Consider the following 18,600-nt stretch of genomic DNA (forward strand, 5'->3'; position numbering starts at 1 on the left):
GTCTTTCACAGTTGACATCCTTGGGTGATGTACCAACAAATAAAAACTGAGCGTCCACTTTCAGTAACACCTGCGTGACAGTGCCGAGGGTGGCAGACAGAAGTGATGAGGGCTGGGAGAAACAATAACATGTCAAGATGTCCTCTTCTCCAATGCTAACTAAGCCTTAATCATACATAAGTCAACGGAGGCTAATGCTCTCACTTCCTACTGCACACTGTCAAGCCGTTTCAGGTTGTCACGGTTCATTAAATTTGACTGTAGTGGAGGACCCCTTACAGGCCTCGAGAGGCTCTGATATTAAAACGGATACAGACTGACTGTCAAACTGAAGCACTCACTCAAATCCAGCCAAGGCATCTTTATGAGAGATGAATAAAGACCCCTTAGTCAGTGACGTGCAATTGGACTTGGGAGAGGGGGCTCAGTCTCCTGACACTATAACCAAGTGTAGTATATGGGCAATGTGGGCATCATTTATCTAATCCTTGAGAGTAATGAAATCAGAGAGGGAAACCGGGGACCCTAAATATTGACGGTGTAAGGTGATGCACACAGGGGTCTTGTCACGACAACTTCAGAAGGGTCAAACATCCTCTCGAGTTGCCACAGTGGGAATGAAAACATTCATATGAACTTGTTTGAAGATCAAGGGGTCAGGTAGGTCATGTTAAAAGCTAAAATAGCCTTCAAATCAGGGTTCAAACATGAGGACTCAGCCCTATAGCCTACCTGCTCGGTTGACCATTTCAGGGTTTGTGACACACCAGTTTAGTGTTAGGCCTACATTGTAAAACGGCAAAATAAAATGTAGCCTATTCATTGTAAGGATACATATTTACATAACAGTAGTTAAAAAGGTATGCACCTTGAACGGTGACTCAAAGACTCCCAGAGTAGAATACCTCAAAAGTGTAGAACAGGGATTATCCTGTTTGATTCTCTCTGGTGAAATAACAGATCACAAGGTCAGAGTTTGGGAGAGCACACAAAAGGGACTTGTCAACATGATACCTGTCCTCTTGGACAAACAAAACATCGGGACCGCAACATCTGGCAGCAGCGTGCAAAAAGCGCCAACTCCCAAATAGTATTTTTCGGGAATAAATATTTTCCATCTTGGTGTTGTGAGAAATATAATTGGAAAAAGTGACTTCGGAACCCTCATAAATCATTTCTGAAATATTTCAAATATTTCATCATTTTGGAATAACTCGAATGACAAAAAAATACAACTTCAGAGGAGTGAAATGAAAGACTCAAATAAGTTTCTTTCAAGGAGCACACCTATCTAAAATTCCAATGTTTATTACTAATTTAAATGGGAGGAGTATACAAAGAGGAAGACCCGCGGCGATAATATTGGAGCATTTTATGCGATAATATATTGCAGCCGCGGCGATAACTTGAGGATGTCCGATACTTAGGATGGCATCCAAAAGCTAGGTGTCCCCTGTCGGACGCCTTGTCTTACTGTGTTGTTACTGTACCCTCCGGTGGACAAGACCCCAAAACTTGAAGTGTCAAACTGATATTCTTGTAGCCCCTCAAGCTTTCTTCAACACAACGTCTCCGGCTACATGTTTCTCAGAGGCAACCATAGTCTAAAGCACAAAATAAAAACTTTTTCCACTGAGAAGCACAAATACAGTGTTCCCTGCTGATATGAACCACACATCCACCTGCCAGTTCAAATATTTCCAGGGCATGTTTATTGTAAATCTTTTAGCCCCCTCTACTGGTTACAAAGAACAGTTTCAGGGACCCGCACTAGTGAAACATCACTCCACCATCCACGCCCAGTCAGGTTTCAGATTTTCCACTGTTACGTAACCCTCTCCATCACCCTGATTCATAACCAGCCAATATCCAAAAATGCCAGGTGGGTTCGGGCGCTGACCACAGCGGATGGTCGGGGGGCCAGAACATGATTACAAATAATTTGTCAATGGCAAATTGACCGCAAGAAACCCAAACAGATATAATATTTGCATAAAACAAACATATCAAACCTTGCTTACATTTGTAAACAGATTTACAAAATTAAAATCACTTGGAGATGATTTCCTGGTGTTCTTAGTCTTATGTCTAACAATAAAATTGTAAAAATAAAAATGTTTTTTGCTCAGAAATAAAAAATTTAAAAAACCCGCGGGCCGCCAGTTAGGAAACCCTGCTGTAGAAGTACCGTCCAGGTGGAAATGTAGTCCTCGTCAACTACAGGAAATGGATGAAAGAAATGGGCTACCTATGGAATAGTAATACATGTACAGTATATAGCAAACAGCTAGACCTGTCTTGCATGGTCTGTTGCAATCCTCTCTAGTAGCAGGAAGTCAGACAGGGAGTCTGAGCGGCTGTACATCAACTCTAATTAAGCTCTCCCAAGGGGACCGGGGGAGGCATTGACTGATGGGACTAGCGGGCAAATCGAGATATACGCTTGTGGTCCGAAACGGCAACAGGAAGTGAGGAAGACTTGACACACAAACTGACAGACGAGACCATCCGTGAACAATGGACTGACTGACAAGCACACAGGTTGACAGTCAGAGAGACAGTAGCTTGACCGACAAGGAGACAGGCACACAAAGACAGGTAAATCAACAGACTGAAAAGCAAGTCAATTGAAAAAGAGGCAGACCAGCAGTCGAGCAAATAGACAGGCGAATGGATGGATGATTGGAGAGAGGTGTAGGCTGTCTAGTGTAACTCACGTGGCTTCTGGCCCCATACAGGCAGGTGTAGCTTCCCAGAGGAGTAGTAGATGAAGCCCAGGACCAGCATGGGGCACAGGACGAACAGCAGCTTGTGTGAGGGCTTCATGGTGGTTCTCAGTCATTCACATGGCACATCGTCTACAGGACAGATGCAGAGGAGGAAAAGGGAGTTGAGGATGAAGGAGTCAGTGTTGTGTGCAAATAGGTTGTCTGGCTGTGAGAAATGGCTTAGGACAGGGTTCCCCACCTGGTGTGTTTTATTTGCCCCCCCCCCCCCCAAGTTCTGAGCAAAAAAATACATGTACATTTTTTAGCATTTTCATTGTTGGACATAAAAGACACCAGGATATCAGCTCCAATTGATTTTACATTTTGGAAATCTGTACAAGTATTCTCATACATAATAAAGAAACACATGATCATATACGAAAAGGTAAGCAAGGCTTGAAATGATTTCGTTTGAGTCAAACATATCTGTCCAGGCTTCTTGCAGTCAATTTGCAGTACAAATTGTTCCGGCTCCCCACCATCCACTCATGATAAAAAATAAAATGATCCCTGGTTTAGGCTATGTCAAACCTTACCCAATCTACTCTTGGGCTCTGCCCAAAGAATGTAAGAGAGGCATTGTAATCTAGAGCAATGCTTTATATATATATATATATATATATATATATATATATATATATATATATATATATATATATATATATATATATATATATATATATATATATATATATATATATATATATATATGCCAATTTTTTGCTCTAGATTTCAGAAAATGGCAGATACAGGTGTTCAAACACGCAAAAAAATCTGCCCCCCTCGGCCATACTTAGCGGCGCCACAACCTTGTCAAAAAAATCCTCGGGAGAACCCTTCACGCTCTTTAGAGACAACCGATCTAAGACTACCCAATGCAGTGTTTATGAAATAAGGTGGATCAACAATAAGTGCTATTAGTTTCACTTTTCCACTATGCTAAGATCAGTGCTCACGGGGAGGGGGAAGATAAAGAAGTCTGTTTTAACAGGTAAAGCACACCCTGCTTGTCAGCTACTTAAGAAACTGCAATGGTTGAAAGTGGTCGACACTGTGTAGTTAAAGAAAGATTTTATGCTGAGCCAACACTCAAACTAGGCTAAATCATACAGTATAGTCTTGTGAGAGACAAACGTTTTTTAATTTCCCCAAAACATAAAAAAAATGTCTCATTCTCTCCATAACTGAGGTAATATTATCCAACTGGCTTCCTCTACCATTGGTTCCCTTGTTTCCACTGAGACAAAGGAAAAGCCACTATGCCCTGAGATCTGACCGCAGCACCGAAGAACGAAGAAATAATGGCTGGATCTGGATAATGAAACCATTCCTTTAATATCTTCTACAATATACTGTGCCATGTCCAAATTACCCCGGCCCCTAATGTTTAAAAAATATATAATCCAACAATGCAAATTTTGTCTCACCTGCAAATTCCATTAATCTTCGTTGACTTTTATCACTCACAGAACCTGTCGAGACACATTACACAGCGTGGATTGTGGGCGTGATATATAAAACTGAGCCACAATTCAAATTCCATTTCACTATCCTTTTTTCTCTCTCGCAGAACAGCTAACGGCTTGTGCAAACAATAGTCTTCAAAAACCACTGCGGAGCGAGGCAACTGCACTGAGCTGAATTAGTGTTGAAATATGATTACATTACTTCTCTTTACAGGGACCACTAGAAAAGTGATGGAGCAGCTGAAAAAGTAGCAGATGACGAGGGTTTAAAAGCAAAGGCATACTATAGGACTTGAAGATTCTACACCTGTGACAGGACTAATCATAGAAAGATTACATTCAAGAAAACGGTGTAACGTGACTGACACACACGCTTTTGTGTTGTTTCTCAAAGACAAACAGTCAAGTCAAAGCAATATACTGCCCTAGGGCAGTGGTTCCCAAACTTTTTATAGTCCCGTACCACTTCAAACATTCAACCTCCAGCTGCGTATCCCCTCTAGCACCAGGGTCAGCGCACTCTCAAATGTTTTTTTTGCCATCATTGTAAGCCTGCCACACACACACACACACACACACACACACACACACACACACACACACACACACACACTATACAATACCTTTATTAACTTGTTATGGATAGGGGGCAGTATTGCCACAGCCGGATAAAAAACGTACCCGATTTAATCTTGTTATTACTCCTGCCCAGAAACTAGAATATGCATATAATTATTAGCTTTGGATAGAAAACTGTTTGAATGGTGTCTGTGAGTATAACAGAACTCAAATGGCAGGCCAAAACCTGAGAAAAAGTCAACCAGGAAGTGGAGGATCTGAGAATTGCAGTTTTTCTTTCTAGTCCCTTTCGAAACTACAGTATCTGTGGGGTTACGTTGCACTTCCTAAGGCTGTCTGACCATTTCTTGGCCTTCTTTGCCATCTCTATCCAAAACAGAGTATCTCTGCTGTAACGTGACACTTCCTGAGGCTCCCATAGGCTCTCAGAAGGCGGCAGAACGTTGAATGATGACTTTGCAGTCTCTGGCTGAAAAACAGTAGCGCATTTGGTAAGTGGTCGATCTGAGAACAATGAGACTGGGGCGCGCGTGCACGAGACGACTCCATGTTTACATTTTCAGTCTTTGAACGAAAACAACGATTCCCGGTCGGAATATTATCGCTTTTTTACGAGAAAAATCGCATAAAAATTGATTTTAAACAGCGTTTGACATGCTTCGAAGTACGATAATGGAATATTTTGATTTTTTTGTCACGATAGGCGCCGGCGCGTCACCCTTCGGATAGTGTCTTGAACGCAAGAACAAAATGCAGCTATTTGGATATAACTATGGATTATTTGGAACCAAAACAACATTGGGTGTTCAAGTAGAAGTCCTGGGAATGCATTCTGACGAAGAACAGCAAAGGTAATCCAATTTTTCTTATAGTAAATCTGAGTTTGGTGAGGGCCAAACTTGGTGGGTGTCAAAATAGCTAGCCATGATGGCCGGGCTATCTACTCAGAATATTGCAAAATGTGCTTTCACCGAAAAGCTATTTTAAAATCGGACACCGCGATTGCATAAAGGAGTTCTGTATCTATAATTCTTAAAATAATTGTTATGTTTTTTGTGAACGTTTATCGTGAGTAATTTAGTAAATTCACCGGAAGTGTTCGGTGGGAATGCTAGTTCTGAACGTCACATGCTAATGTAAAAAGCTGGTTTTTTATATAAAAATGAACTTGATTGAACAAAACATGCATGTATTGTATAACATAATGTCCTAGGAGTGTCATCTGATGAAGATCAAAGGTTAGTGCTGCATTTATCTGTGGTTTTGTTTTTTGTGACATTATATGCTAGCTTGAAAAATGGGTGTCTGATTATTTCTGGCTGGGTACTCTGCTGACATAATCTAATGTTTTGCTTTCGCTGTAAAGCCTTTTTGAAATTTGTCTTTAAAATGGTGTAAAATAGTCATATGTTTGAAAAATTGAAGTTTTCAGATTTTCGAGGAGTTTGTATTTCGCGCCACGCCCATCATTGGATATTGGAGAAGGTGTTCCGCTAGCGGAACGTCTAGATGTAAGAGGTTAAACATAAGAATGAATGACCCGGCTATGGGAAGTGACAAAGAGCTCTTATAGGACGAGGGCACAAATAATAATGATCAATAATTTTGCTCTTTAGTAAACCATCTTACATAAAACCTTATTTGTTCATCAAAAATTGAGAATAACTCACCACAGGTTAATGAGAAGGGTGTGCTTGAAAGGATGCACACAACTCTGCAATGTTGGGTTGTATTGGAGAGAGTCTTAGTCTTAAATCATTTTCCACAAAGTCTGTGCCTGTATTTAGTTTTCATGCTAGTGAGGGTCGAGAATCCACTCTCACATAGGTACGTGGTTGCAAAGGGCATCAGTGTCTTAACAGCTCGATTTGCCAAGGCAGGATACTCTGAGCGCAGCCCAATCCAGAAATCTGGCAGTGGCTTCTGATTTAAATTCCATTTCCACAGAACCGCTTGTTGCAATTTCGATGAGGCTCTCTTGTTCAGATATCGGTAAGTGGACTGGAGGCAGGGCATGAAAGGGATAATGAATCCAGTTGTTTGTGTCATCCATTTCAGGAAAGTACCTGCGTAATTACGCACCCAACTCACTCAGGTGCTTTGCTATATCACATTTGAAATTGTCCTTAAGCTTGAGTTCATTTGCACAAAAAAGAAATCATACAATGATGGAAAGACCTGTGTGTTGTTCATGTTAATGCAGACAGAGAAGCGCTCCAACTTCTTAATCATAGCCTCAATTTTGTCCCGCACATTGAATATAGTTGCGGAGAGTCCATGTAATCCGAGATTCAGGTCATTCAGGCGAGAAAAAACATCACCCAGATAGGCCAAGCGTGTGAGAAACTCATCATCATGCAAGCGGTCAGACAAGTGAAAATGATGGTCAGTAAAGAAAACTTTAAGCTCGTCTCTCAATTTAGAAAAAAACATGTCAATACTTCGCCCCTTGATGGTTGCTGCCCATATCATTGCATAGTTCAGAAAATACAGAGTTCAGGGGCCTTTCTTTAAAAGTTGCCCATTAGTTATATTTCTGATGGTGTCAACATAATTAAATTGTCATGCACTTTGAAGTAGAATGTCCATTTAAAAAGTCACCAGAAGTGACCTCGCAGTCGTTCTACATAAAAATCTTGCCAACATCCTAAGGGAAACACTGATGTGCTGCTCTTAGAGGGGTTGGCTGACAACTAGTGGTGTAACGGACAGTGGTTGATCCATACGGATCACCCCCCCCCACGGTTCAGCACGCATGTGAACCACGGATCAATTGCAAAGTTTAACCATCATAGTGTGAAATAGTTTTACTGCCGCTGTTACTTTTTAAAGTAATAATTCCCTAAATCTCGATGCAGAGTTGCAGTGAAAAGATAAAGACAAGACAGATGCGTGCTGTATTTTACTCTGAAGCCTGAATGTTGATTTGATAATTTTTTTTAAAAGCAGTTGTGTGTACTGTTCACTTGAACGGGGCATGCTGAATCAATCCTGGATGCTCGCGTTGCAAAAAGCAAAGAAGACAAAAAGAGCAGTGACAGCCATGGCTAGCGGAGGAGCTGAAGAACTGGAAAAGCCTCCCGCTTCATTTAAGTCTCATGTATGGAAGTATTTTGGCTTTCCTGTCAAATATGGAAGAAGGGTGGTAGACAACACCATTACGGTGTGTAGGCATTGTGCCACAAGAAAGCCGTATGGATCATGGAAATACATCGAGCATGGCCACACAATTAAAGCGTCATCACCCTGGTGTGTCAGTGACGGGAGCCAATTCAGCCAAGAGACAACTTCTCACCGTGGCATTTAAGCAGCCTTTTGCTGCAGAATCAGACCGGGCTAAAGCCATCACCAAATCTATTGGGATGTTTATCTCTGCAGACATGAGGCCATACACTGTTGTGGAAAACAAAGGGTTTAAAAATATGGTGAAAGTGCATGAGCCACGCTACGAAATCCCCTGGCGCACCCATTTCAGTATGAAGATCGTGCCAGATCATTATGAACAGGAAAATATAAAAATTGTCGACAAATTATCCAAGGCATCCTCTGTTGCCCTCACCACAGACGGCTGGACCTCCAGGGCAACGGAAAGCTACGTGACTGCTCACTACATCACAGAGGAGTGGGAGATGCGAAGTCCGGTGCTACAGACACACCCCCTCTATGAGAGTCACACAGGCACAAATCTGGCGCAGGTAGCAGAGTGGAAGCTAGATAGGCCCAATAGCAATATCCCAACCACCACAGATAATACCAAGTACCAAGTAAATGCAGTGATAGAGGCTGGACTGGAGCCACAGATAGCTTACTATGCACATGTGATCAATTTAGCATCCCAAAGGGGAATCTCAGTGAACCAGATGGACCGCCTCCTTGGGAGGATCAGGGAGGTGGTTTCCTTTTTCCACCGAAGCACAACAGCCGCTCATGTGCTTAAGACCAAGCAGGAAATGCTACAGCTACCGACCCACAAGCTCATACACCATGTCACAACAAGCTGGAACTCCACTTATGACATGTTGGAGTGACTTCTTAAGCAGTAGCCAGCTGTATACTCTGCACTGGACCCTGTGGGGGAAATAAAAATTAAAAAAAATTGTTTTTTAAAGACATCGTCACCTTGTCTGATGATGACGTGAAAGTGGCAGAGGAGGTCCTCCAGGTGCTCAAATCCCTCAAAACAGTTACAACCCTATTGAGCACTGAAACTATCTGTGTCCATGATCCTACCTCTGAAAACAAGGATTCTACAATCCATGGCTCCAAGTGAGGAAGACAGCACCATCACTAGAGATGTCAAGGCTGCCATTAGGGAGGACATGAAACCCAGATACCCCCCTAATGTACAGGACTACCTTCATAGATCTACTGCACTGGATCCAAGGTCTAAGTCCCTGTCTCACCTAGACCCTGCCCTACGCCGGAGGACATACAGTGATCTCACCACTGAGATTGTGGCCATTGAAGATGTAAAAAAAAAAATCAAAAATAAGAGTGATTTACTTAAATAATGAATATACTGTAGTCTAATCTTAGTCTATGCTATTGCTATTAGAATCATCCATTTTTCATTTAGAATAATAATGGCTTTTATTAAATATTATTGCCACAATTATAGTTTTATGAATTATGAAAATAGTTAGTTTAACAGATCATTTTTTTCTGCAGGGTCAAGCCAGAGCCGACAGGAGCAGACTCAGAGGCATCTCCTCCACAAAATAATTCGGCCATGAAGGAGCTTTCGGGAAGACCTTTGCGAGCAAGGACACAGGCAAGACGTTTGCCAACACCATCAAAGAGGTGGTGGCATCCTTCAAGGCAGCAAGCGGCATTCCAGTGGATGGTGATCCACTGGCATGGTGGAAACGCAATGAGTGCAAATACCCTCACATTGCCATGATGGCAAGATGCTACCTGGCTGTGCCTGGCACTTCAATTTCTAGCGAGAGGGTGTTCTCCCCGGCAGGGGACATAGTGACTGCAAAGAGGTCTACCCTTTCCCCAGACAATGTAGGCATTCTCATCTTTTTGAAAAATAATTTGAAGTTATAAGCTCAGGGCTGCTTTTCTTTCTTTTATGTGGACACGGCATATTTTTTCATTCACTATTGTTCAAAGGAAGAAGGTATCATGCCTCATATTGCACTTTAACAATTGAGTATTCAATATTTTAAAAATCTACTTAAAAACATTGAAAAGTTCCTTGCTGTAAGTGTTCTTTAAGTAATAAATGGAAAGCAAAGCTATATTTGTCTCCCTTTTTTTCTTGCCGATCCGAAAAATTATCCGATCCATGACTCAAAACCGTGATCCGATCCTAGAGTTTTGTGATCCATTGCACCACTACTGACAACGTCGTGAAAATGACGCGCACATTAATGGGGCCGGAAGCCGTGCCTTGTTATGATACTAAACAGTCAGATAGCAACAACGACAAGAATCTGCCTAGTGGGGAATCGTTTTATCTTGACACCAGGTCTTGCTTTGAGGTGTTGACTGTTTTCATGTCAAATCAAAGTTTATTGGTCGAGTACAGACCTTTGCAGACGTTATCACAGGTGCAGCGACATGTTTGTGTTTCTAGCTCCAACAGTGCAGTAATACCTAGCAATAAAAAAACTATCCAGAAAAATAAACAAGAAAGGAAATTAAGAAATATCAGAATGAGCAATGCCAGAGACCGGAATATGTATACTAGGGCTGTCCCCAATAACAAAATAAATATTGGTTGACCAAAAGTTGTCTGTTCTTTCGACCAATTGATTGGTCAAAAATGTGACATGTGTAGTTTTTCATATAGACAATGTTTTAATAAAATCAACTATATACAATCCATTCGGAAAGTACTCAGACCCCTTCACTTTTTCCACATTGTTACATTACAGCCTTATTTAAAAATTGATTTTAAAACATTATCAATCTACACACAATACCCCATAATGACAAAGCGAAAACCGAAATACCAAAAAGATATGATTTGGAAAGACACACACACACGTCTATAAAAAAAGGTCTCACAGTACGAGTATTTCACTCGCATTTGCCCCCAAAAATAGATATGTGCGAGCCGGAAAAATTATTTACGAGCACAGTGTGCGAGTAAAGATTACAACCTACCGTAATCTATTTTTCCCCCGCAGCTAATTGTTTAAAAACTACAAGTCCCACATTCCACAAGCGGCATGCGCCAACCACAGTAGAGTTTTCTGTGATGACGCAGTCCAGTCAGAGTGAGAGAAAGGTGAACACTGGAAAAAGATATCGGTATAGGCTATAAGTTAACGTGCAGACATCGCTAAAAATGAAGCCCATTAAATTTTATTTTAAACGAAAAAGACAATCCGGCGAGGGGGATTCACAAGGTTCAATAATGAAGCCTCTTCACAAGGTTTACCTGAGGCGGCTAACGTTGGCGAAGCTGCTGAGAACAACGTTGGCGAAGTTGCTGAGAACAACGTTGGCGAAGCTGCTGAGAACAACGTTGGCGAAGCTGCTGAGAACAACGTTGGCGAAGCTACGGTGACCCCCGCTGTCACTTCAACGCCCACTGTAGCCGGCGGAGGGAGAACATATAGATTCAATGCGAATTGGCTCAAAATGTTCCCATGGCTAGAGTTCGAAAACAACGTAATGTTCTGCAAATATTGTAGAGGGCAGAAACAAGCAGGCAACTCGTCCTTCGTGTCAGGAAACCCGCATCTGAAAAGAGATAGCATAGCGAAACAGCTCGCAGCGGCATATCCAGTACAGAGATCTGTACTAGAGGTCGACCGATTATGATTTTTCAACGCCGATACCGATTATTGGTGGGCCAAAAAAGCCGATACCGATTAGTCTGCCAATTTTTATTACAACAATTACAACAATACTGAATGAACACTTATTTTAACTTAACATAATACAGCAATAAAATCAATTTAGCCTCAAATAAATAGTGAAACATATTCAATTTGGTTTAAATAATGCAAAAACAAAGTGTTGGAGAAGAAAGTAAAAGTGCAATATGTGCCATCTAAGAAAGCTAACGTTTAAGTTCCTTGCTCAGAACATGAGAACAGATGAAAGCTGGTGGTTCCTTTTAACATGAGTCTTCAATATTCCCAGGTAAGAAGATTTAGGTTGTAGTTATTATAGGAATTATAGGACTATTTCTCTCTCTATGATTTGTATTTCATATACCTTTGACTATTGGATGTTCTTATAGGCACTTTAGTATTGCCAGTGTAACAATATAGCTTCCGTCCCTCTCCTCGCTCCTACCTGGGCTCGAACCAGGAACACCGACAACAGCCACCCTCGAAGCGGCGTTACCCATGCAGAGCAAGGGGAACAACTACTCCAAGTCTCAAAGCGAGTGACGTTTGAAACGCTATTAGCGCGCACCCCGCTAACTAGCTAGCCATTTCACATCGGTTACACCAGCCTCATCTTGGGAGTTGATAGGCTTGAAGTCATAAACAGCGCAATGCTTGAAGCACAGCAAAGAGCTGCTGGCAAAACGCACAAAAGTGCTGTTTGAATGAATGCTTACGAGCCTGCTGCTGCCTACCACCGCTCAGTCAGACTGCTCTATCAAATCATAGACTTAATTATAATATAATAAACACACAGAAATACGAGCCTTAGGTCATTAATATGGTCGAATCCGGAAACTATCATCTCGAAAACAAAACATTTTTCCTTTCAGTGAAATACGGAACCGTTCCGTATTTTATCTAATGGGTGGCATCCCCAAGTCTAAATAGTCCTGTTACAATGCACAACCTTCAATGTTATGTCATAATTACATAACATTCTGGCAAATTAGTTCGCAACGAGCCAGGCGGCCCAAACTGTTGCATATACCCTGACTTTGCGTGCAATGAACGGAAGAGACGTGACACAATTTCACCTGGTTAATATTGCCTGCTAACCTGCATTTCTTTTAGCTAAATATGCAGGTTTAAAAATAGATACTTCTGTGTATTGATTTTAAGAAAGGCATTGATGTTTATGGTTAGGTACAGTCGTGCAACGATTGTGCTTTTTTCGCAAATGCGCTTTTGTTAAATCATCCCCCGTTTGGCGAAGTCGGCTGTCTTTGTTAGGAAGAAATAGTCTTCACAGTTCGCAACAAGCCAGGCGGCCCAAACTGCTGCATATACCCCGACTCTGTTGCAAGAGAAGTGACACATTTTCCCTAGTTAAAAGAAATTCATGTTAGCAGGCAATATTAACTAAATATGCAGGTTTAAAAATATATACTTGTGTATTGATTTTAAGAAAGGCATTGAAGTTTATGGTTAGGTACACATTGGAGCAACGTGTACCTAAGCGATTATATGCAACGCAGGACAGGCTAGATAAACTAGTAATATCATCAACCATGTGTAGTTAACTAGTGATTATGTTTGATTGATTGTTTTTTATAAGATAAGTTTAATGCTAGCTAGCAACTTACCTTGGCTTCTTACTGCCGTTGCGTAACAGGCATGCTCCTCATGGAGTGCAATGTAAAGCCGGTGGTTAGAGCGTTGGACTAGTTGCAAGATTGAATCCCCGAGCTGACAAGGAAAAATATGTCGTTCTGCCCCTGAACAAGGCAGTTAACCCACCGTTCCTAGGCCATCATTGAAAATAAGTGTCACGACACCTACGGAAGGTGGCGCCCCTCCTCGCCCGGGCGGCGCTCGGCGGTCGTCGTTGCCGGCCTACTAGCTGCCATCGATTTATGTTTCACGTTCTGCTAGTTAGGCCTAGGTTAGTTGCGCACCTGTTTTGTGTTAGTTGTTAGTGGGGAAGTCTATTTAGGCTAGCTAGTTAGGTTTATTGTTTGTGCGGGATTGTTCGTTGTCAGGGTGTGTTTTGTTATGAGGTTCTGTGTTTTCCCTTTTGGAGTTACATTGTTCGTTTTGGGCTGTGTCCCTGGTTACGTTCTTTTAAGGGTGGTGCGTTTCTTTTTGCACACCTTGCACTCCATACTTTTGCATATTTTTCGTGTGGATATTTTATTAAAATGTATTCACGGAATCATTCTGTCTCCTGCGCCTGACTCCACCTCTCCTGAATCCACCCGTTGTGACAATAAGAATGTGTTCTTAACTGACTTGCCTAGTTAATAAAAGGTGTTAAAAAAAATGTAAAATACAAATAACAAAAAAATCTGCGTCCGAAAATACCGATATCCGATTGTTATGAAAGCTTGAAATCAGCCCTAATTAATCGGCCATTCCGATTAATCGGTCGACCTCTAATCTGTACCTGTTGAGAAAGGAGAAACCATCAAGCACGGTGTCAGCAGCCTTGAGGAGGCAAGTGCTGCTGTCTGAGGAGAAGAGGAGGCAGCTTTATTATTGTGTTAAGTTTAATCATTATTCGTAATGGAGATAGAATTTAGTTTGTCAGAAATACTTTTGTATAATTGTTGAAATGTTATTATTATGACTAAAAACAACCTGAGGATTGATTATAAACATTGTTTGACATGTTTCTACGAACTTTACTGATACTTTTCGGATTTTTCGTCTTTCGGTTGTGACTGCCTTTGAGCCTTTGGATTACTAAACAAAACGTGCAAACAAAACGGAAGTTTTTGGATATAAGGAGGGACTTTATCGAACAAAACAAACATTTATTGAGTAAATGGGAGTCTTGTGAGTGTAACAATACGAAGATCAAAGGTAAGTGATTAATTTTATCACTAATTCTGAATTGTGTAACTCCTCTACTTGGCTGGTAACTGTTTGTAATGATTTGTCTGCTGGGAGCTGTTCTCAGATAATCGCATGGTATGCTTTCGCCGTAAAGCCTTTTTGGAATCTGACACCGTGGCTGGATTAACAAGAAGTTCATCTTTAAATCGATGTATAAGACTTGTATGTTTTATGAATTTTTATAATGAGTACTTCTGTTTTTGAATTTGGCACTCTGCAATTTCACTGGATGTTGGCAAGGTGGGGCGGTAGCGTCCCACACCCCCTAGAGAGGATAACCTGTCTGGACTAGGGGGCAGTATTTTCACAGCCGGATGAAAAACGTACCCAATTTAAACAGGTTACTACTCTGGCCCAGAAACTAGAATATGCATATTATTAGTAGATTTGGATAAAAAACACTCTGAAGTTTCTAAAACTGTTTGAATGGTGTCTGTGAGTATAACAGAACTCATATGGCAGGCAAAAACCTGAGAAAAAGTCAACCAGGAAGTGGAGGATCTGAGAATTGCAGTTCTTCTTTCTAGTCCCTTTCGAAACTACAGTATCTGTGGGGTTACGTTGCACTTCCTAAGGCTTCCATTGGCTGTCAAAAGCCTTCAGAAAGTTGTTTCAGCCATCTCCTGTTACTGAGCAGATAATAGGAGCTCAGTTACTGAGTGGACTGCCTGTGGACAAAGGGATTGGATACGCGCGGTCACACGAGCGTGCCGTTCCTTCTTTTTCTCCTTAAATGAATATGCTATTGTCCGGTAGGAATATTATCGCAATTTTACATTAAAAATACCATAAAGATTGATTTTAAACAGCGTTTGACATGCTTCTAAGTACGGTAATGGAACATTTGGACTTTTCGTCTCTGGTTCTGCGCTCGCGCGTTATGCATTTGGATAAGTGAACTGTACGCACGAACAGAGGTATTTGGACATAAATATGGATTATTTCAAACAAAAACAACATTTCTTGTGGAAGTAGCAGTCCTGGGAGTGCATTCTGACGAAGATCAGCAAAGGTAAGAGAATATTTATAATACTAATTCTGAGTTTAGGTTGCCCCGAACTTGGCGGGTGTCTGTATAGCTCTCTGTGATGGCTGAGCTATGTACTCAGAATATAGAAAAATGTGCTTTCTCCGTAAAGCTATTTTAAAATCTGACAAAGCGGTTGCATCCAGGAGTTCTCCATCTATAATTCTTTAAATAATTGTTATGTATTTTGTCAACGTTTATGAGTATTTTTGTAAATTGATGTGCACATTCACTGGACGTTTTGGTGTGAATACATTTTCTGAACATCACGCGCCAATGTAAAATGCTGTTTTTGGATATAAATATGAACTTTATCGAACAAAACATACATGTATTGTGTAACAATGTCCTAGCAGTGTCATCTGATGAAGATCGTCAGAGGTTAGTGCTTCATTTAGCTGTGTTTTGGGTTTTGACACGTCCTTGCTTGGAAAATGGCTGTGTGATTATTTTTGTCTATATACTCTCCTAACATAATCTAATGTTTTGCTTTCGCTGTAAAGCCTTTTTGAAATCAGACAATGTGGTTACATCAAGGAGAAGTGTATCTTTAAAATGGTGTAAAATAGTTGTATGTTTGAGAAAGTTGAATTATGACATTTTGTTGTTTTTGAATTTGCCGCCCTGATATTTCACTGGCTGTGTCCCACCTAGCCCATAGAAGTTAATGTGGATGCTTCCATGATTATAGATAATCCTCAATGAATCGTGAATGATGTGAGAAAGTTAAACACACAAATATTATACCTCCCAAGACATGCTAACCTCTCACCATTACATTAAGAGGGGAGGTATGATATTGGTGCGTCCAACTTCCCTACTTTTGTTTGTCTTAAGTAACCTTTAGTAGGTATCAGAAATACATAAATAATGTTTTGTATGGCTATGAGGCCAGGCTGTTAGGGTACAGTAGCTGTTGATTCAGGGGAATACATGACAGGCACTAATTTGCAATATAGCCTATGTTGTTAGCTTGGCTTTTATAACATAAGGCTTAAGCAGACTGGCAGAGAGAAAACAGAGACAGCAGAGAAGTTGCTGAGACAGATAAGACAGGACAACAAGGAGGCAAACAAAATGGCTAGAGCAGAGGCACAGTTATAGTGGTGAGTTGGTGTTTTTACATATTGCATTGGTTTTAAACATCAGCTTGTAAAAAATATAAAAAACAGGATGAGGACCATGTCTCACCAGTACAGAAATGGTTGACTGATTAGTACTTGGGGTAACGGTCTTGCTGGAAGACCCACTTGCGGCCAACTGTCCGCCTACTGGCAGAGGCAACCAGGTTTTGGCTAAAATATCCTAGTACTAGGTAAAGTGCATGATGCCGTTGACCTTAACAAGGGCCCTAGGACCAGTGGAAGCAAAATAGCCCCATAGTACCAGGACATTTTAGCCAAAAGTCTGGTTGCTTCTGCCAGGAGGTGAACACTTGGCCGCAAGTGGATCTTCCAGCAAGACAATAACCAAGCAAACATCAAAATCCACAAAGAAAAGGTTACTTGACCACAAAATCAACATTTTGCAATGGCCATCTCAGTCTCCGCCATTGAAAACCTATGGTTTGAATTGAAGAGGAGAGTCCATAAACGCAGACTAGGATATTAAGAATCTGGAAAAATTGTGTATAGAGGAATGGTCTAAGATACCTCCCAATGTGTTCTCCAATCGCATAAAACATTTTTTTTTTTAAATGTCTTTCTCCTCACAAGTGTAGGGTGCTGGAGTACGGAGCAGGCAGTGGATGTGGGCTGGAGTGGATAAAATGTCAGGGCCGAATTGTAGTCCCAGTCCGTCCGTAGTCATTACGCCGATTCTGTTACAAAAAACGTATTAAAACGGAAGCAAACGGAACGGGAGGGACCTACCTGAATGTGTCCCACCATGGAAACTCTCGTTTTAGTTGCGAAACTGTTTGGCTAACGATTACTACATCCAAGGTTTGTTCTAGCTGGTTATCGTTCTAGCACGTAACGTCACGTAGGAAAATAACGGTCCATTAATCCCAATTTCTATTTGCAGAAATGCAGCCGTTTCTCAATAAAAACTATGTAGGCAGCTTGTTGGACATAAAATTACCTTTCCCTAGTAGCAGTCGGGTTGGCACCCACAAAACCCACAGAAAAGAAAATTAGTACGGATAGCTAACTTCTTCAGCTAACTCTTGGCTTGTTAGCTAACGTTAGGTACACAGTGAAATCAAATAAACTGTAGTGAAATTGCCTTGGGTTTGTGAGGTTCCATAATGAGTTATTTAATATAGCTATTGCAATCACCACTGTAAACTGTATACACGATAGTCATTTACAAAAACATTACCCTAGGTACGTTAGCTAGCTAAACACTTAGCTAGCTAACCAAGGCGACATCACACGAGAATGATTGGAAGCCAGGCAAGGTAACGGTTGTCTCAAATAACACGCTAGCTAACTAGCTAACATCCACCTATGTCGTGTAAAAACAGAACCTTCTCCCTAATACATCGAGCTGGCTACAAGAAAACAGATTCGTTTTTGGTCGTTACCTTAGCCTCTCTTTCAGATTTGCCCGTTGTTGAGAAAAGGCTAGACTAGTTTAAACAACGAAGAGGTCGCCACCGTATTCCCCCTCCTTTACCGACCATCATCATGTTAATTCCGAGAACTCAGTTTAGCAGAATTGAAGACCTTCAGACTTCAGAAAATCTCCCTAAAAAAAAAAATATCACGCGACCGCTCGCTCGCGCCCCGTTCTTTTTTCTCCAAACCATCTTGCTCAACATCATGTTCCTCACATCCCACTGTGCACACATGTCATTTCAACGTGGACTACCAGTTGCATGTCACGGAATTGGGGAGAAGGGGTAAAAAATATATAGATTTAAAAAAATACCCCCCAAAAATGTATAATTCAATGGATAATATTTTGTTGAGACGTTGATCAATGACATTACAACCTATATTCACCCACTTAAAAAGACAGCTAAAAGTTAGAATTTCCAATGTGTTTATCATTACGCTTTCAACCATCGAAGAGCACAACCAAATTCCAATGAAAAAACAATGTGGGATTTTTGGTTTAGTTGT

General features: G+C 41.1%; 1 protein-coding gene across 9 annotated transcripts in view; it reads right to left on the reverse strand.

The window, feature by feature from the left end:
* Positions 1-18,388, reverse strand: part of LOC115156719 (CMP-N-acetylneuraminate-beta-1,4-galactoside alpha-2,3-sialyltransferase-like) — an 88,812-nt gene extending 70,424 nt beyond the window's left edge. For 2 of the 9 annotated variants that reach the window (XM_029704342.1, XM_029704335.1), the window contains exons 1-2: positions 18,060-18,379; positions 2,718-2,858 (exon numbers count right to left, since the gene is read on the reverse strand). In XM_029704342.1, coding sequence (XP_029560202.1) covers positions 2,718-2,826 — 109 coding nt within the window. In that variant the 5' untranslated portion in view covers positions 2,827-2,858; positions 18,060-18,379. Of the gene's footprint in view, positions 1-2,717; positions 2,859-4,195; positions 4,241-13,253; positions 13,272-17,184; positions 18,039-18,059 lie in introns of those variants that run through there. The other 7 variants (XM_029704343.1, XM_029704341.1, XM_029704337.1 and 4 more) reach the window with 6 other exon arrangements.
* Positions 18,389-18,600: the final 212 nt, after the last annotated feature.

The sequence above is a fragment of the Salmo trutta genome, chromosome 21 (genome assembly GCF_901001165.1).
Source record: "Salmo trutta chromosome 21, fSalTru1.1, whole genome shotgun sequence".
In the NCBI taxonomy this organism is placed as follows: Eukaryota; Metazoa; Chordata; class Actinopteri; order Salmoniformes; family Salmonidae; genus Salmo; species Salmo trutta.